Genomic DNA, 21,326 nt, shown 5'->3' on the forward strand with positions numbered 1-21,326 from the left:
TTATGACACCCCGATTTCGGGCTGAGCTGGAATGGTTCCCCGTTATATCATTTTCTTCCGCACTTATGTTAATGATATCTAGTGTTTTGACTTATTTATGCTAATTAATGGTTAAAAGAAGTATTGTTAGTCTGTTGGCTAGCCTTGTCTTCACGAGAGGCGCCATCACGACCGGATTTGGGAATTGGGTCTTGACAAGTTGGTATTAGAGCCTAGGTTACTAGGTCTTATGAGTCATGAGCAGGTTTAGTAGAGTCTCGTGGATCGGTACGGAGACGTCTGTATTATCCTCGGGAGGCTGCAGAAACTTTAGGATAAAATTCTCATTCTTGTATTCTTATCATGCGTCCTTGATTCAGCTTGAAGAGGAAACCTTTGAAATTCCTTCCACGTGATTGTATGCGCACGTGAGCGCTCAGTATCAGATGTGCCTTGACGGCTTGTGATTCCTCGATCGAGGGGCAAGATGTGATTTCTATGAATTGATGTTGGGCCAGTCTGGAGGACTTAAGGCTGGATCTTTGCTTATGGCTTGAGCACCAAGGTGCTGATTGTGCGAACTAGTTTTATGAACTTATATGTTCAGTGTTGCCCCTATTAATGGGAATGACGGCTGGATAGCTATGTGGTGAGTATGTTAGTACTGCGAGGTGTTCTATATGACTTGGAGGTGTCGAAGAAGGTCTACTGAATGATAGGTGAACCATTAAGTGTTTGATTTCCATTGAGGTTGGATGTGTTGCCCCGAGTTATGGGTGCGTGAAGAATCTTTTCAAGTCCCCTAGTGGGGAGTGAAGTAAATAGCATGTTGCGGTTTGAGTTCAGACTCAAAAAGACTAGTCGTCTCTGTAAGGTGTATGACGGTGGAAGGTATATGGAAATGTTATGTTGAGGCGTAGCAGGTGGGCTATCTCCTGCGGAGTGTTCTAGCGTGGTATGGTCCTTGTGTGCATGTTAGAAGATCTATGTTTCACAACTTATAAACGATTGGAGCTTACTCTCACCATGTTATTTTGGCATCAATAGAGTAAAAGTATTATGAACTATTGAAATATTTTGGTCTATGGCTTCGAGCCAAGTTAGAGAGGTTACTATTGATTAGCTAATTGCACGGTCATGTGCTATGTTAGTTCCGTTTCGAGATATGCTGGCGGATCAGTTCTGGTTGCAGAAATTGAGCCGAGGATGGCACGAGTGAAGCAAGATTTTGACAAAGGTTATATGGTACTTTGTGGATGTGTGGAAATAATAGGATGTCTTGAGCTGTCATTGATAAAGAATGCTTAGTGTAAAAGGAAGGAAGTTGTTTGGTTGTATCGGAATGAGATCATGTCCTGCAGGGTCAGAGTGCTAATGAGGCACAGGTGGTTATGTCAGTTTGATCAGGTAAATTGCAGTTGAATAAGAGAGAATGACTTGCGAGAATGGTTCTAATGGGTTCAAGAGTCTGCGTACGTCAATTGAGAGTTCTAAGGTTGCATATGGGGTTAGGAACTGAGTTTCATTAGAAGATGTCATGACTTGTGGTATTCTATATTGATTATGGTAATCTATGTATCCGCATCAGGAAAGTAAAGGAAACGGAGTTAGATTCGCAGTAAGTTCTTCAAGCAGAGCATGCGGGAATGTGGTATTTCTGGGAATATTTGAGAGAGTATTCAGTGGCTTGTGGGTCTTAGACAGTGTGGTCTTGTGCTTGGGTCTCATGTAGTGAGCCTGGGTTGAGGCATTGTGGTACTACAACCAAGGCGAATATCAAGTTGAAGACGAATCAGAAGGAATTTAGATAAATGGAGTAGCGTGATATCAGACCGGATCGGCACGGTAAGGATTTTCCTCTAGATGAGATCCATGGAAGTTCGTGATTAGATAAGTTTCAGTTCAGGTTAGAAAGGAAATGCATAAAGCACTTAGGCAGCGGGTAGCCTCAGATAATCAAGGAAAATGGTACGGCTATTTGAAAGTGATCCGATGAGAGTATATGTTTCAGAGAAAGAGCAATGTGATTATGTGATGGTACTTTAGTGGTGTTGTTGCACTTCCTCGTTAGATCGACGGGTGATATTCGGGTTTGCTTGGTAGCACAGGGAGATTATTGGATATTTAGTTGTGGCACGGGTTCGGACGGTGAAATTGGGATCAAGTATGATGATTCATATGCTATGTGGAATTGGAGGCAGAAGTCCTCATATTCAGGCTATTTGTGATGGTGGATCGTGTGTATCGACACCGTTTGGCGACTATTGGGATTTGGAGGCTCGAGTGAATCTTTTGTTGCTGGTATGTTGGATTTTGGATGTGATGTTGGATTTTGGACTGGTTGTCTTAGTGTCAGATTAATTCTGGACTATTGCGTTATGGGCTATGCCGAAAACGCCACAGTTTGAGTGGCAAGGTGCATTGGGTTACGTTCTTGTGGAGTGGTTTATCTTTCAAGGACCCAGCGGACGGCTGGGAAGAATTGTTTTTCCTAATTGAGCCTTCATGATGGATGCCAGTGCTGAGGTTGCTATTATTGAGCCAGTTCCGGCGTTAAGGGACTTTTCGGATGCGTGTTCCAATTTGAGTTGACTTAGTTGGCTCCGAATTGTATTATCGAAGGATGGGTTGACTCGAGCGTTGTGGAGCTTATCAGCGATCTGGAGAGATCTATGAGTTGTTTTCTGCGTTGCGATATGTTATTGTTTAAGGACTATGGGCACATATGGTGCGGTGTTATCGGGATTCATAGTGGAATGTTGAGAGGGAAACCTCAGTTGCGCTTGAGTTTTGTAGCTTATAACGCTATATGTAGATATTGTATGTACTTGGTATTTTGTTGTAATGAGAAAATTTGGCTCGATATTATGCACATAGCGTGCTTGTGACTGATATTCGGTATTTTCTTGTGATAAGAGATTTAGCTCGATGTATATCTCCTTATGTGAATTCTATGTGTGGATTGGGTGGCACGCCGCTATGGGTATGTTATTTGGATCGGGTTGCACGCCGCAACAGTGTGATGTTGAGTACAGTTCCCTATATCTATTATGTGTTGACCGGGTGGCACGCCGCCATGGGTATGTTTTCTGGATCGGGTTGCACACCGCAACAGTGTGATGTTGAGAATAGTTTTCCATATGCTATTCGTATGCCTTGCTTCACCATAGGTATAATGATTTGTTTGGGTTCTAGACATCAATTGTGCGTGTTTATAAATTTTGAGTATAGTGACTTGAGGTACTTCATGTGTAACAGTGTTTGGATAAGATCGCGTATTATAGCGAGGCTACGTGGAGATTAGACCCTTCGGGGTAGATTCAGGTATTCTATTTCTATGGTGTAGGATGGGGTCCCAGCCTTGTGTTGTAATGGTATTGATGAGCTTAAGGTACAGCTCTTTCGTTTGAGTCATTTTTCATGATTTGAGTATGTTTAGACCGTCTCTTATTGGTACGTGTATTATGCAAGTTGTGGCTTAGGCCGGTGTTGAGGTGTCATATCACCAGAGTGGTGTGTTGGACCCGAAGTGATCATTGGGGGTCATTAATGAATACGAACGGATTTGGTTTCAACTTTTTGGAAGGTTAATATCGAGTTTTGGCTCGGAGATCTGTTGTGGTAATAGTCAAAAGGGAAGAAATGCCTTCGTGAATGGTTGATCTGAGAGATGGTGATGGTCTACTACGTGTTCATTATCAATGGTAGAATATTGCAGTGTTGGAATAAGACTCCAGTTAATAAGAGGTTTCTATCGGTACATGGTTGTTGTGGACAGCTGCCGTGAATGGAAGTTATCGTTTCGGGTGCTTAGACTTTGTGGTATATCATATGATTTCACCGGAGGTTGCAGGTATGGGTTATTACAGCTGGTTCGGACTTATCCTGAGTATAGATGTGATGTTCTGGTCTTGTGTATAATATCGGAAAGTGCAATGTGGTTCTACGGGTCATGGTCTAGATGGGTTGTGAGACTTCAGCTATACTGTGTTATCGGACCTATACGAGATAGGGTGACATAGGATCACCCCGGGTATATGCTTGGTAAGGTTATTCAGCTATTGGTTGGCTTCTAGGATAACTCTGGGTACACTCGAGGACGACCGTTGCTTTAAGTTGGGGAGGATGTGACGACCCGACCCGTCGTCTCATATGTTAATGCTCCATTTTCCCTGTTTATTTCTTCTTCATATTTCATTATCGGTATGTGGTGTGTGAGAGTTGATTTGGAATGGTTTTTATAAGAAATGAGACACTTAGTCTCTTTAAGGAAGTCTTGTCTTGAAAAAGTCAACCGGATGTTGACTTATGCGTTAGAAGGTTCGGATGTGATTTCCGGTGATTCGGTTAGCTTCGGGAAGTGATTTGTGACTTAGGAGTGTGATCGGAAATGATTTTGGAGGTCCGGTATAGAATTAGGCTTGAATTGGCGAAGTTAGTATTTTGGCAAATTTCGGTTGATGGGCGAGGTTTTGATCCGAGGGTTGGAATAGAATTTTTGAGAGTTACTGTAGCTCCGTTGGGTGATTTTGGATATGCGTGCAAATTTTTAGGTCATTCGGACATCGTTTGGTCGGGTTTTTGATCGAATGTGAGTTTTGGAAGAATCTGATAAACTTAGGCTTGAATCCATTGAGAATTGATGATTCTTGGGTTGTTGGAGGTGTTTTTATGATTGGAACAGGTTCGTGTGATGTTTTAGGATGGGTTGGCACTTTTGGTCGAGGTCCCGGGGGCCTCGGGTAAGTTTCGGATGGTCAATCGAGAAGTTTTCGGACTTGAAGAGCTACAGAAAATGCAGCAGCAATAGCAGAGAATTTTGGCCTTCACGATCGCGGGAAGGTCCATCGCGATCGCATTGAAGGAATTTTGGGTTGCCTGAGTTTGCTCTTTGCGTTCGCAGCCAGGAGATCGCGTTCGCATAGTTCTCTAAGCTCGTGCTCCGCGTTCGCACAAGGATTCTCGCGTTCGCGTAGAAGGATTTGGATGTCGTGTGATTTTGTGCTTCGCGTTGACATCAGGGCGGTCGCGATCGCATAAGTTTGGGAAAATAGCCATCGCGTTCGCATGGTTTTGACCGCGTTCGCATAGTGCATTTTTGGAAGCTTGGAAATTTGCTCTTCGCGATTGCGAGCCTTGGGTCGCGATCGCATAGAAGGAATTAGAGCTGCGCAGAAGGGTTTTTATATTATTTCCTCCGCGACCCCATCCTTTATTTCCTCCATTGTTGACCACCATAAGAGCTTTTTGGTACAAATTGAAGAGGGATTCAAGGAGGATTGATTGGAGGTAAGTTCTTTGGCCTAAATACATGAAATTATGTTAGATTTAACATGAAAATGGGTTGAAATTCATCAAAAGAGGGTGAAGCTAGGGCTTGAGTTTTTGATATTCCAAATTGGGATTTGATAGGTCATTTGAGCTCGGATTTGGGAGTTCTTGGTATGTATGAACTCGCGGCGAGACGAGGAATCCGGTAATGTAAGTTTTGTAATTTTTGGAGAAGCGGGCCTGGGGCTCGAGTTTTGCTAGTTTCGAGATTTTTGCTATTTCTCGATAGTTTTCGATTGGGTATTATCCCCTTAGCATATTGTGATGTATTCGCTCTGATTTTGGTTAGATTCGACGCGCGTGGAGGCCGGTTTGAGGGGCAAAGGCGTCGCGGGCTAGAGATTTCACCGGCTCGAGGTGAGTAATACTTGTAAATGATATCCTGAAGGTTTGAAACCCCGGATTTGCATATCATAGTGTTGTATTGAGGTGACTTGCACGCCGGATATGGGCGTGGGGTAGAGCACCGTTGGGGACTGTGACTTGGTCCGTCCCGGTTGTTGATTTTTAACGCGTATTTGACTGAAATTATTTGTTATCATCATAATGTGGGCTGATTGCTATGTTTGGGCTTCGTGCCAACTATGTAAACCCTTCGGGGATTGATATCATTATTTTTGCATTACTTGCATATTATTTGATCTCGGTCCAAGGTTTTAATACTGTTTTGCAAACTCAGCCATTTTTTCTAAGACTTGAAAATTTAAATAATATTTTATTGACATTTTGAGCTGAGGATTATCATGTTAATATTGCCCAAGTGGCTTATGTGCATTTCTGGACTGAGTATGGATCGGGCTGCGCACCGCAGCAGTGTTATCGTGATTTCTGAATATATGGATGGCTCGGGTTGCACGCCGCAGCGGTGTTATATTGATATTGAGGCCGAGAGCCTATTTGAGGCCAAGACATGGCTGATATTGCTCTTTGGTTGTAGGAGCCCCTCCGGAGTCTGCACACCCACAGTGAGCGCGGATATCCACTTGGCCAGGTAACAATGACTGGCCAGTAATAAGATTCATGCCACAAGATGGCTTGATATTGCGCTTGGGTCGTAAGGGGCCGCTCCCGGAGTCTATATACACCCCTAGTGAGCGACGTCGACGTTAAATAAGTGGAGCGGGCTGCACGTCGCAGCGGGTACTAGACTGTACCGTCATATGCATTGCATTGCATTCATACTTTTGTGCAATTATTCGTTGTTTGTGTTATTTCTTGAGATATTTATTTGTTGTTCTACTATTGTCTGATTACTTTAATGAGAATAAATTTGAGACAGTGGTAATAGTGACACTGTATGATGTAAACGGGTCAGGTAACAATGGCTGACCAGGAACAATAATATTGCCTGTAGGGCGAGTCTATGAGCTCAATTATGCATACTTGTTTGTGCCCGAGGGGCTGACTTTTGTGCTGACTTACACTACTTGTACCGCATTTAATTACTTAACTGTTGGGAAAAGATATTTTCAAAAGAGGTTTTGAACTGAGCCAAGATATTTTCTAAAGGATTTTTCACGTTTTCCATGTTTTCTCAATGGTTACACTGTACCATATAACATGTTGATTTGCCTTACGTGGTTTATTACCACTCGGTTATTATTTACTCTTATTACTTATTGAGTTGGAGTACTCACTTTACTCCCTGCACCTCGTGTGCAGATTCAGGTAATTGTTTACCTGGTAGAGGGTTTGAGCCGATTGGAGAACTTGCTATCGTAGATGTGCCAGGTGACCGTCAGCGTTCGCGGCACCATATTTTCCTCTGTTGTTACCTAATTTCAAATCTGTATATTACTGGACTTGTAATAGTGTTAGGATTCTTTAGATACTCGTGACTTATGACACCCCGATTTCGGGCTGAGCTGGGATGGTTCCCCGTTATATCATTTTCTTCCGCACTTATGTTAATGATATCTAGTGTTTTGACTCATTTATGCTAATTAATTGTTAAAAGAAGTATTGTTAGTCTGTTGGTTAGTCTTGTCTTCACGAGAGGTGCCATCACGACTGGGTTCGGGAATTGGGTCGTGCCACGAGCCAATCCCAAAACATCAAGACGAGATATACTCCAACCGGAACGACGAACTCAGACCTCAGACGGGGAATTAAATCAACTTCGGACAAACTCCATCTTTGGGACCAAAATCAAGAGAAGAAACTTAAATTTTAGCTCGTTTTTGGGTGTTCAGAAGCAGGGGTCGCTGGCTGGTGTCCTTGGCAGGTTTGAGGTGGTCGCCAGTTTCTGGTCGCTTGTGTGTGTGCTGCAGCTTTTTGGTTTTGGGTGTGTAGAAGATAGGAATGGTCGGTTCGTTTTGGGTGTTGAAGATGACCAAAACCGGTTGAAGATGGAGGAGGGTGTGAGCGGCGGTTCTTGTTGAGAGGATCAACAGTTGTGAGTTCTGGGTTCCGGCGAGCTCTGGTGAGAATGGAGAAAAGAAAAAGTAGCGACGGGGGCTCGTCAAGGGTGTGGTGGAGTTGATTCTTTGTTGAAGAAGAAGATGTTCGGGGGGTTCTTTTGGGAGTTATGGTTGTGTCTGGTTGAAGAGAGGGTCCTTTTCTTTGTTCTCTAGGGTTTTCTTTTCAAGAAGAAGAAGGGCTAGAATTTTAGGGTATTGGGTTTAATGGGTATTGGGCTTGGATGAATTTTGAGTTTTGGGTTGCGTCTATGTATTATTGTATTAAAATTGAGCTAAAAATTAAAATTCATAAACTATAGATCCAAATCCAATTCTTTTTGTATAATAGTATAAAACACCTATAAATATGTAAAATCACTCCTAATTAACTAAAATAAACTATTAAATATTAACCTAAAATGAAACTATTTTTGGTATTTTTTTTTCAAATATCATACTAAAAATAAAAAAATGGGATTGGATTAAAATCATCGCAAAATTAAAATAATATTACTACCAAAAATACTAATATTCTTGAAAACAAAGTGGAACTATTTTTATATTTTCAAACTTTATGTAAGGTAGTAAAATATCAATTAGCTAAATAAAATAAAATATTTTTGTAATTTTTATTTTTGTTATAAAATAGAATAAAATAATTAAAACTAGTTGAAATAGCGATATTAGCCCTAAAATAAATATTTAAATGCTAAAATATGTAAAATCTTGGGGAGGGTAAAAAATTACATGTCTACACCCCTCCCCCCTTTTTTTGCAACCGAAAAGAGAACAACCTTGTGAACAAAACATCCGGCGGTGCAGCAAAATACCGACAAGGAAACCCTAGCTCGAAATAGACGAATAGATCAGCCAGGTCCAGTCAAAACATCTATAGAAAATTAAATCCAGCAGAAACAAGCAACAATGTAAAGAAATCATCCGACGAAAATCCAACAAAAAGCCTAATCTAGTGTAAAAAATCAAAACTAAAACTCGATGAAAACTAAAAAGGTTAACATCGATCGTAAGCAAGTGAGGAGATCTAGCAAAATCTATGCTCTGATACCGTGTTAAGTACAGAGATTTAGAGAGGAAATGACAAAATCTAAGATACGGTTCATGACCTGAGAAGCAGAGATTTTCTATTGAGTAAAAAATGAAAATCCATCTTTACAAGAATGAGAAGGTCACTTATAAATAGTGGGCCTTGACCTAGTGACCCAATTACAAAGCAATACAACATGGGTCAATTCTAAATTATAATAATGGCACAAAGATAGCATCAGTCTTTATCTAGTACTCTAACAATGTCAGCTCTCAAAATCCTTTTCCGGACTGGTATTTGTGGCAATTGCATCAAATATAGAAGGCTTTTGCATCTATACCCGGTTTTAGAATCACAATTGAACATATACCCACTTTGCAAAGATGTTTCAAGTATACCCATTTTACGATCAACTTCAGACTTATCGGGTCTGGAATTAAAAAAAATAGTCTGAAGTGAAAAAATTGTACTTCTGATGCACTTAAGGCCAAATAGGTCTGAAGTGAAACCAGTAGTTTCATGCACCTAAAGCTAGTAAGTCTGAAGTAAAAAATTACACTTCAGATGCACTTAAGGTCAAAAAGTCTGAAGTGCAACAAACGTTTTCCTTCACTTATGGCCAATAAGTCTGAAGTGAAAAAGTATACTTCAAATGCACTTAAGGCCAAATAGGTCTGAAGTATAACTAATGGTTTCATGCACTTAAGGCCAATAAGTCTTAAGTGAAAAATTGAACTTCAGATGCATTTAAGGCCAAAAAGTTTGAAGTGCAACAAACTTTTTGCTACACTTAAGGCCAATAAGTCTTAAGTGACAAATTGCACTTCAAATGCACTTAAGGCCAAAAGGTCTGAAGTGCAACAAACATTTTGCTACACTTAAGTCCACTAGGTCTGAAGTAAAAAAATTGCACTTCAGATGCACTTAAGGACAAAAGGTGTGAAGTGCAACAAATGTTTTGCTATACTTAAGGTCAATAAGTCTGAAGTGAAAAATTGCACTTCAGATGCACTTAAGGCAAAAAGGTCTGAAGTACGACCAATGTTTCCATGCGCTTAAGGCCAAATAGGCTTGAAGTGCAAATTGCCAGAAACATAAATTTATTCTTTGAATTATAACAATCAAATATACAATTTAATACCTAAATCTACTCCAAATGAGGTCAAATTTGAAGCATAGCCTCCAAATAAAACCATGAATAAACCCCAATTATTAATTTGTCAAAACAACAATAAATCTAATGAACTCATTTTGCAATTAAGAAAAAGAAGAAGAAGAAGAAGAAACCCTAACCAATAGTAAAAATAAAGCGTCATAACAGCTCACTACTGTAAAATATCATAAACTACCTTAAAATATATTCACAAACACCATATAAAATTACTGTCACCCAAAGAAGAAGAAGAAGAAGAGGAGGAGGAGGAGGAGGAGAAAAAAGAGGCATGAAGTTGTTTACAAATTGATACAAGTTAAAACTTTTTTAAAAAGTGGGTACAAGTTAAATGAGGGCGACCAAATAGGGTACCCGTACAATGTTTTGCAAATCTAGGGCTGTCAAATTTGGCACACGCCCAAATGACCCGCCCAAACCGCCCAAGATCCATCCATTTATTAAATTCAGTCCATTTTGCTCAAACTCATCTCAACTCATTTAAAGTTGGGCTGAATTTGATCTATGAGTAACTTTGCCAAAATATTTTAGAAATAATTTTTACTTTTTTTGATGTTATATATGAACATAACAAAAGAAAAAAAAAATCTTATTTAGTAATTATACAATTCAAAAGAAAACAACACATATTAAGTAAAGCTTCACAAGAGTTGGGCGGATTGGGTTGTGGTCCAAATGTTTGCCCAATAATTAACTCAACTCATTTTGATCCGTCCAAAATTGATCCAACCCACCCATTTGACACCCCCAATCAAATCGGTGGTGTTTCGAGTCGAGTTTTTGGACCCTTGGTGTGACTGCATCAATTCTGGCGCAATCGTGTCACCAATTTTAGCGTTGGCCGCCGTTAGAAAAATGAATAAATTTTTTATACATAGTAATGTCCAAAATCATTTTTTTATGAAATTGCATTCTTGATTTTCTAAAACAACACTTGTTTTGAACTAAATTCGATGCATTTAAAATAGACCTGAGGAAGTATTCCTCTTCAAATAAGTACTCCATCTATTTCAATTTGAATGATACACTTTGCTTATTAGTTTGTTAAAAAAAATGACATATTTCTATAATTTGAAAATTTTAATTTTAAATATTTCAGTTTACCTATTTTACCCTTAATGAGAAGGTTTTATAATCACACAAATATCATGGTTCCACAAAAATTTTGCCCCTAAGCTTTTAGCACCACATATTTTAAAAAAAAAATTCTTAAATTGTGTGTCAAATCAAACTACATCGTATAAATTGAAACGGAAAAAATTGCTTTTACCGTTGTTACAGCAACGGAAAGCGCAAGGTAAACCAAAATTGATGTGAATTCCCAATTGAAGAGTATCCAACTAGGTTTGCAGGCTAACTGCAAGTACTTGTCACATAACAATAAATGAGGTGTAGATAATATATACTCCTCTCTTTAATGAATTCATAGATGCAGTTTCCCAACTTCTCATTTATTGCAAATGAGGATTTCAGAAAAAAAAGAAGTTAATACTTCCATTCACAAAAGGAAATATTACAATGGCTACCCATTGGGAGTACGAGAAGAGTGTACTACTATATATATATCAGCTTCTGTTACAGTGTGTAAAGGAGAAAATCCTCTTCATAATTACCACAAAAAACCATATAAATGAAATCAATTTTGATTAATGACTTTACACTCCACATACTTCAAATTAAATTTAGATTAATAACTTTTTCCAGATTTATAATCTTAGTCACTTGCCTTCCTGCCTGTTTTCATTTCTTTCTTTTTTCGAAAATACCTGTCCTGCTGCCTATGTTCTCATTCGGCCCTTGAGAATCCCTTGCTTTTGAGTTTTGCCTAAGGTCTTTATTTACCTTTTCTCATTCCATGCCTAAAATTACAAATTCACAAACACTATTAAAACGGCACGAGAGAGCAAAACAACAATAGTGACCTAAAAGGTTATCTTTTTCCTTGTGCCATGCAACATATGTTGTGTTATAATATGGCAAAATTTACCATGAGGTGAATTTTCAGTACTAGAAAATGGTTAATTTCCGACCGTAGTAATGGTCGGTCGATCGGCAAAAACTTGATCGCGGAACATTTACGACTGAAATTTTCAGCCGAAAGGGTAGAAAATGGGACAATCTGGGACGCGGTCTATTTTTTCCCGAATGATACGGTCGTCATGTCATTTCACGGTTGCATTTTGTGTTTTCTCCTATGCTATGAATTAATCCATATCTTTCTAGTGAAGAACTTCAGTTAACCTCTTCATTTATATATGTGCAGCTATCTTTTCTGTTATTTTAATCCCTTCAACATATTAAAATGACATTAGATACTTTGATAATTGAAGACAGTAATTGTCTTGTTTAATGAATGAACAATATATGTGACATGAAGGTGGTGCTTTTAACTAACGTCATAGGTTAACGAGGCATAATAAGTATTAACATTACACCCTCCCGTTCACTTTAATTTATTTTTGACTCATTTCACGCATATTAATAGATCTATCTTTTAGCTTTAATTAATAATAAAATTGATCATATTAACCTTAATTTGTTTATTAAAAATATAATAAATATCCCTATGTTCTTTACTTCAAGGACAACTTTGGAAAAAAAGGAGTTAATTCCTTCTTGATATCTGAAAAAATCAAATATTATGGAGTAAAAAAAAGGCCAAAAAATCAATTAAACTGGACCGAAGGGAGTATAAAACAATTTTATTTTGCAGGTCACAGTATTCTTGAAGGACCTTGCCTAGGAAAATAATTAATGTTATTTAATATTTTTTTTTATATATTTTTCCCTTTCATTAAAGGAAATTGTTGAAATGCAAACACCACAATAAATTGAGGTGTTAATGTTTCATCTGTAGAGGGGATTTTATAAGCAATATGAGAGAGTAGGATTTTGGGGCATTAAAGAGATATATCTACTTGTCTCATTAAATGCTCGGCCTGCCCTCCTTTTAATGTGTTTGATAAAGGCAATTTAAGTATACTCACCTTCTTGCATGACCCCCTGCCAAAAAAAAAAAAAAAAAAATAATTAGATATCAAAGTTAATTAAAGGAATTTAGTTTGTCCAACTCCTGATGCTTTAAATTTTGCTTGTCCTTTCTCTTCTACATCCCTCCTATAAGTTTGCCTGTACATAAGAGTATATACACTCCATAACAAAGCAAAGAAGAGGTGAAAGAACAAGTTGATGAATTTGTTGAGAGATTATTGAATATATATAGTTATGGAGTTTCCTGAACTTTCCTTAGCTCCATCTGTTGGTAAAAGCTACAATTATGAATCTGAAGTAGTCAACCTTCCAATGAAGAGAAAGCAAGATATGATTCAAGCAAGTGTTGATCTTCAACTTAAAGACCCTCTTCCTTTGGATTGGGAACAATGTCTTGATCTTGAAGTATACCCTTTAATTTCTTTCTCCAACTTTTCACTTCAAATCTATCTTTTTCTATTATTAATAGAAGTTTACGTTACAAAGGGAGCCTTGGCGTAACTGGTAAAGTTGCTTCACTAGGAGGTCACGGGTTCGAGCCGTGAAAACAACCTCTTGCAGAAATGCAGGGTAAAGCTGTGTACAATTAGACCCTTGTGGTCCGGCCCTTTCCTAAACCTCGCGCGTAGCGGGAACTTAGTGAACCGGGCTGCCCTCTAATTGAGTTTACGTTATATGCACCGACAATATAAAGCAGATTAGAGGAAGTTATTGCACTATTTCTTAGGTCAATTTAACTTGATTGTATAAAAACTATATATACTATCGGTGCACAAAACATAAACTCATTAGTTAACTCTTTTTTTTGGTTGAATTATTAACTGATGATATATGTTTCATGTGTTTAATTGCAGTCAGGGAGAATGTATTACCTAAATAGGAAAACATTGAGGAAGACATGGGATTGGCCAAAGGACCAAAAGCTAGACCTTGAATTAAACATGTCAAGTTTCAGCCAACAAGAAACAATGGAATATGATCATAAGTACTATAACTCAAAGAAGCAGAACAAAAGCAACAACAGCAGCAGCAGTATGATAGCTTTGCCATGTTCAAATTGTCATCTCTTAGTTATAGTGTCACAGTCTTCTCCTTCTTGTCCTAACTGCAAGTTTGTTCATTCTCCACTTTCTAAGAAAGATCCTTCTACCGCAAAATGTTATGACACCTTGAGCCTTTTGAACTGAACTTGTATGTACTACTGCACTTGGTTTTGTTTGAAAAATAGTTGTCAGTGCAATGGAGATCAAGTATGATGATATGTCATGTAGTGTTTTTTTTTTCTTGTGTACTTGAAATCGTAAATAACTAATGTTTCAGGTTTAATTATAGTGAATGTAACACTCTGAACTACTTTTACTTACTCGTCATATAACCATTTAAGGTTACTTAACTCACAACCAAACTGTACGGCGCGCGCTTAATTTATTAATCAACAATGCGTGCAGTAAAGTGAAAAATTTTAGAACTATACTCCCTCCGGTCCATTTTAATTAATTTTTTGTCTCTTTTTTTGTGGTCTACAATATTTAAAAAATTTAAATATCAAGAATGAATTAACTTCTTTTTTCTAAAAGTTGCTCTTGGAGTAAAGAGCCTAGGATTATTTGTTATATTTTCAATGCACAAATTAAGGTTAATTAATATGATTGATTTTCTTGTTAATTAACGCGAAAAGGCTGATTCTTTAATGTGTGGAAACAATCAATTAAAGTGGATCGAATGAAGTAGCAAATAAATTCGACATGTCAAGAAACTTGTCATGTTAAAAGTGAAATCAGATACGAGAGAAACTAATTAATTGTCCGGTTTATTCTTGTGTTGCACATCATAAATCCTCATTAAAAGAATGCTTTGGTCTTTCACATTAATGGTACGTAACAGAGGAAACCTATGAATACTCTCTCCCTCTATCAAATAAGTATATACGATAATTAAACAGCAAAGGTGGTTTTAACATGGGCTATCCGCTTCAAAATTGAATCTTTTAATTTATCATCTGAGTTCAACCTTAATTAATGGAAGAGTCTCTCTTTTAGTTGGTATGAGGAAGCTTAATCAATGCATGCGTTTTTATGATCGTAAAACTGAACTGTCACAACATCTTGACAATTTCATAAACTCATGGGATATTTACAAAGAGTTCAAGACATCTGTCTTTTTCAAAGTCGAAGTGATCAAGAGACGTGATCTCCTCAAAACTAACTCGAAATGCGACCGACTGCTTCTTGACGATAATTAAATACTTCAAGAAGATCCACACAACTTCGCTCGAGAGATCACTTTGTCCCTCAATTAAGGAAACAAGAAGAAAAGATCACGATAAATTATTCCTCGCATCGATAGAGAGTATTGTGCTACTTTTTTGGAGATCAAATATATTATAAGAAGTCTGCATCATCTTACTTTCGAGAAACACGCTATTCCAATCCTTAAATTACGAAAAATAATTTAAAGATGAGAATTAAGGAAACAAATAAAATTATACTCACAATCCTAAAGGTGGCTCAAACGCATAAACATATATAGCATAAGTTTTGGCATGAGAGGGACTTCAGAATCGTTAAGATCCTACGCCCAAAACTCCTAATGCTCTTGATTGAAGTGGAGACAAAGTTTGCTCCCATTTCAAAAGAATAGTCTCTTCAAAATTCTAAGAAACTAGAGACAATTGATAAAGACAAACTCCAAATATTAGTCAAAAACTGTACAATCATGAATGAAAAAATTGTTTATCTATAAAACAGTACAGTTGGATTTATGGCGTGGTTTATAAACAAACGAATTGATTTGATCCCAAAATAATAAATAAATTAAAAAAGCGCAAAACTTAACGTTAGAATCGAGATAAAGTAACAAATAGCTTGGTTCCGGGAGTAAGGCTTCCGAAGGCAGCAATAAGAATATCGTTAAATAGAAAATAAAGTATTATTTAGCTTAGAATAATGTGTAGCATAAGTTTGTCAGAATTCTCGTCTCTTACAATGGTTTTTGAAGCCACTATTGTAGCTATACCTAAGAAACAAGGTCCTAGGATCATACCCTTCTTAAATGACAATATGGGGGCCATTGATGAATATGTAACGGTAGGCTATGAATGCCGAAATTCTCTGTAATGGATATCTATTTAATGCTTAGAAATATTTTTCATTGAATGTCATCTGGTGGCAGATACTTGTTTGCCCCGTTGATTATGTTCCCTTCAGGGTCTATCCAAGGCCAACCAAAGATGTTTTCCTCGGTTTTAGTTTTCACTCGCTTCATCTTTCGTCTGTGCGCCGGTTCCACGTGTCACTCTGTCATTCAAGTATTTAATATAAATTGATTTTACCCTATAGACATGTAATTTTTGACCCACACATTAGAATCACCTCTAATAGTCCTAGTATTTTTAGGATATTTATTTGAACTTATTTCTAGAGGATTTTACTTTATTATTAAATTTAATTCTATTTTTAAAGCACAAGAAAATTGAAAAATACAAAAATAGTTTCATGTTTTATTTTATTCTATTTAGTTTAGGTTATTAATATTTTTATGGCCATATATTTTTATTTTTACCATGATTTTAACTTTTATTTTGAATATAATAATTTATATAAAATATAGTTTCATAGTATGACATATTTTACTTTAATTAATCATAATTAATTTTAAATCCTTTTTGTAAAGAAAAGGTTTAAGTTTTCTTAATTGGTAGATTTAAAAGGGTTAAAGTCCCAAATTATAGGCCCAATTCGGATGTTAAAGAGGCCCAAATCTGGGCAGCCCAATCCCATAACCCTTTCAACCCAGCCAACCCAATCTCCTGACCCACGAAACCCACCGACTCGCCCCGTTTTTAATTTTTAATCTCAGCCATTCATCCCTTTTGATCCAACGACCATGATTAATCCCCACACCCCCAAATATAAACCCAATATTTCCCAAAAAACCTAATCCTAAACCTAATCTCAAGACCAGCCGCAACCCTTATCGTTGCCCGCCTCCAAACTCGCCGGAACTCGCCCAAACCCGGCGAGTTCACCCAGTGATCACCCCATGGTCCCCCCCCCCTCTCTTCTCCTTCTTCCGCATAGCAATGATAGCAAACTCAGGATATTCGCTAATGATTTCACCCAAATCGAATCCGCCTTCTCCCTCACGCGCTTTAGTTTGTTTGAACAAATCTCGGATAAATGGGAGCGGTTGGATGTGAGTGAAAGCCGATCCACGCCTTTCATTTTTTCGATTTTTGTTTTATGAAGATTTTCGGGATTTTTCAGTGTTCTTGGAAGTTATTTTGAGAGATAATTTTCGAATTTTTAGGAGAAGAAGCTTCTAGGATCCCTATATATAGGGGATTTTCGGACAGAAAAGGGGGAGAAAAAAATTGGGGTTTGGCTTTGGAGTTTGATATTTTTTTACTCTTTTCATTTTTCTTATGGTTGATTCCAGAAAAAGATAAAAAAGAAAAAAGAAAAATCCAGTTTTCTTTCTTGCTCGGAATTCTTTTTCAATACAAGAAAAAAAAACTTTGTTTCTTCATTTTTTTTTCTTCTTTCATTTTCAATTTCAGTTTAAGATCATGGCATTTACTTGAGGTTTGGGAGTTTGCTGTCTTCAGTTGCCGATTCGAGGTTCACCGGGGTCGAGTTCGTGGTTCGCGTTCTTGCCTTTTGGTTGCTGTTTCCCGTTCGACTCAAAGTATTGTAGCTGACTCTCTTAATCCTTCGCGGCTAAGAAGAAACTTGAAATTTTCAGGGTCATCTCTTTGCTCATTTTATCTGCACTGTTTTATGGTGAATCAAGCATTGAAAAGGCCATTTAGGGATATTAGCTTTGCATTTGTGTTGTCGATTCTTATTAAAACCTATCCTAATTTATGGTTCTGGTATTTGCTTTCCTTAGTGACTCTGTTCCCAAACATGAAATGTGCAGAAAGTTGTCTTTGGAAATTGATTTATTTTTTTAAAAAAAAAAATTGAACAAGATGCTTATGACTGTTATCGTAGTTCCTTCTTTTGACACTAGAATAGCCTAATCCTCAGAATAAATAGGTAAAATGAGGCTCATAATCCTACTTTTAGTCATAGCATTTGGTATTTTTGAGATTGAGTTGTTTTCCTGGAATTCCTTTTGGTTTAATCCATGACTAATTTTTTAATAAATAAGGCTTCAGAGGACTAAAGTAATATAAAAAGGGTTGGCTAGTTATAATTAATTTTCAATATCATGGTGCTACTTCAGGAATTCAGTAACCTTACTATAGGATTTTATTCACTTTCTTTATTATAAAAAAAAATCGACTACTTAGTTTCTTTTAGTTAGATTCCTGGAGTGTTTGAGATTATGTATCAAGTTTGTTATTTTAACAAAGGAAAAGAAAGGGAAAACGTGCTATGTTTGAAGCTTCTGAAGTTTGCTTGAAAATTAGTTTGTGTATTTGGGTCTTCTACAGTTGTTTGTATGTTAAGTCGTGAGTATTTAATCCTTTTAGATGCGATTGAGTGTTATTATTATGCCAACGTGTTGAGAACTGCCTTAAGCTTAACTGCGACCATGATGTATCGGCAATTTATTTGTCCATGAACAATTGTTTAGAAGCTTATTAGTTGTTTGTTTGGCTTGATTTATGCTTATCATGAAGGGTCGTGGGACTTGGGGGTGCGACCAGCCCATTAGCAATTAATTTGTTTTATGCTTTAGGTATCGGGCTCGGTCGAATCAAGTGAAAAGCTAAAAACAAAATCTTAGCATGATTTAGAATTTTCTTTTATCTAGTTATTCCATTTGCTTCATTTTATTATATTATTCTCTAGGAGCATGCTTAGGCCGACAATATTTGGGTAGGCAAACTTTTAGGATGTTCTTGTTTTAGCTTCTTTCGGGGAAAGAGGTCATTCCCTTAGTTAAATTTATCAGGGGAATACCCCGAAGGATTTGTATATGTTTTGTTCCGGGATATGCCCCGAAGTATTTGTACTTGGAGATCGATATTAGAACTCGTAGTACTTTATTTTTCTTTTATTAGGAGGGGGACAACCTCAAGCCCTTTTGTGTGTTTATTTTTCTGTGTTTGTTTTTGCCTCAATTTGAATATCTTAAAAGCCAACTTGATCGAGTACACAACCGTACTAGTTACGGGACTTGAGAAGTGCCTAACACCTTCTCCCCGAGTCAAATGAACCCCCTTACCCGAATCTCTGGTGCGGACTTAGTTTTGGAGTCTAAAGTATTTTAAAGGAATTTTTTGTTTTAAAAAAACGGTGACCTGGCACACCGAAACCAATGTTAGGTGGCGACTCTGAGTTAATCCTTTTGGACACACAATATTTTGTCACTTTTTAATTAAAAACCCTTTTGAGCTTTACTAATCTTTTTATTATTTTAAGAGGATTACGTAGAGTTTGGTTAAAAAGGGGTGTGACACCTCTGGCGACTCTGTTGGGGACTTTCACAGGTTTGAGCTAGTACTTGATTTTGTTGGCTTTTAGAATTGAGATTTTTATGCTTTTTCATTAGCTTTACTTAATTTTTATTATGTTTTTATATGTTGTTATTTGCTAGTTGTTTATGTGTTTACGCTTTTTGCTTTATGTGTCTACTGCTTTATAAGTGTCATCATATGCATTACTCGGTCAATTCTTTCTGCAATAAGTCTCGGAGCACGCGTCGCGTGCACGAACTCTTTGTTGAGTCACCCTTAATTTAGGAGGGGGGGCCGTCGGACGTATGGAGTGGGTGAAAAGCTTGAGCAACCACCATCGACCATACGCTCCCCCGAATTGCCTTGTTAGTGAACCCCAAACTTAGGTCAGCCTTTAAGTCATTTTTATTTGCATCATGTCATTTAGACCTAGTAGGGCTCGGTCCCAGGTACCGTGTCCCTTTGTAGGAAGCCTATCCAAATTTTGTCAAAATGGGCTCGTGGCCCAAAATGACATTTAATCATCCTATGTGCTAAATGTTGCATCTGTGAGGGTAAAAAGATCATTTGGCGGACCGATGTCTTGGAAAGAAGGGTGAAAATGAAGCAAGTAGGGCCCACCCGCATTTTTCTTTCATATTTTTCCAAAAATCAAAAAAAAAATTGAAAATAAAAAATCCAAAAAAGATTTTACACTTTTCCATTATTTTCCAAAAATTCAAGCAAAAAGAAAGAAAAAGAAAATCCAAAAATATGTTACATTTTCCATCATTGTCCAAAAAAAATAAATAAAAAAAAAATCCAAAAGTTTTTACATTTTTCATCATTTTTCAAAAACAAAAAATATAGTTTTTTCACATTAGTTGCATCTTCCTGAACTACGTGAACCTGATTCTCGTCTCCCGGGGCGGGATACGTAGGCAACCCACATAAGGTCTGGTCTTCCTAGTAGGTCCTAGGTTCTTGGCTTCCGGGGTCGTAGCCAAATCTTGCATGTATAGCCATATTTGGCCACATCGGCCGTTTTTTGCAAAAATAGGAGTATTTTCTCAAAGTAGTTTGTTATCTCTTCTCTTAGAGCCCTGAGTCTACAATGAAGTGCCCTCTCAACTCTAAGGTTCATTCCTGTCAAATTTGCATGTCTAGCCACTTTTGGCCACATCGGCCATTCTTGCAAAATAGGGTTATTTTTGCAAAAGTGGTTCAATTACCCATGTCTTAGGATCTTGAGTTTACAACTCGATTTCATATCACTTTAAGGTTCATCCATGTCGTGTTTGCATCTCTAGCCACATTTGGCCATCTCAGCCATTTTTGCAAAAAGGGTCACTTTTCGCAAAGTAATTTTTAAGGCCATGATTGTTGGGATGTTGGAGTCATGTAAGCTTTAAATGGAGTATTTTTCGTGCATTAGGGGTCAACTTTGTCAAGTTTGCACTAATAGTCACTTTCAGCCACTTAGGCCAATCTGCAAAATATAGCCAAATTGTGTCTTGCATTTGTCCACTAGGAAATGTTGTGGTGTCACGTAGTGTTCCGAGTCGCTAACCACGTTCTCTTCATTCAGGTATGGACCCGCTGATTCTATCCAAAGTGCTGATGGTAGTAAAGATTCCTAGGAAATTGATCAAGTGGTGGAAAATGTTTTCATTGTTAGAGCAGCATGAGTTAATGCAGAAATTGGGCACCTTAACTTCCCTTCTTGATATCACACCTCGCCCAGACTTAGTGGAGGTGATGCTGACTTATTGGGATCCGCAAAATTTAATTTTCAGATTTGGAGAGTGTGAGATGACTCCTACCTTGGTGGAAATATCTGATCTCACTCGTTTAAGCTATATAGGCAAGGATATGATACTTCCCCGAGACCACTCTAGGACAAGATTTCTCAGCGACCTGGGCCTAAAAGATAATAAGCATTTAAAATATCTTGAGCAGTCCTGGATATCCTTGGATTATTTTTTTGCTAGATTGACCACAGGATAGTTTTGACGTCTTTTG

General features: G+C 37.6%; 1 protein-coding gene across 1 annotated transcript; it reads left to right on the forward strand.

The window, feature by feature from the left end:
• The first annotated feature begins 13,024 nt into the window (after positions 1-13,024).
• Positions 13,025-14,196, forward strand: LOC142182500 (uncharacterized). Its single transcript, XM_075256750.1, has 2 exons — positions 13,025-13,321; positions 13,771-14,196. Exons 1-2 carry the CDS (start codon positions 13,151-13,153, stop codon positions 14,101-14,103), a joined length of 504 nt encoding a protein of 167 aa, XP_075112851.1. The 5' UTR covers positions 13,025-13,150; the 3' UTR covers positions 14,104-14,196.
• The last annotated feature ends 7,130 nt before the right edge of the window (positions 14,197-21,326 follow it).

The sequence above is a fragment of the Nicotiana tabacum genome, chromosome 7, assembly GCF_000715075.1.
Source record: "Nicotiana tabacum cultivar K326 chromosome 7, ASM71507v2, whole genome shotgun sequence".
NCBI classification, from domain to species: domain Eukaryota; kingdom Viridiplantae; phylum Streptophyta; class Magnoliopsida; order Solanales; family Solanaceae; genus Nicotiana; species Nicotiana tabacum.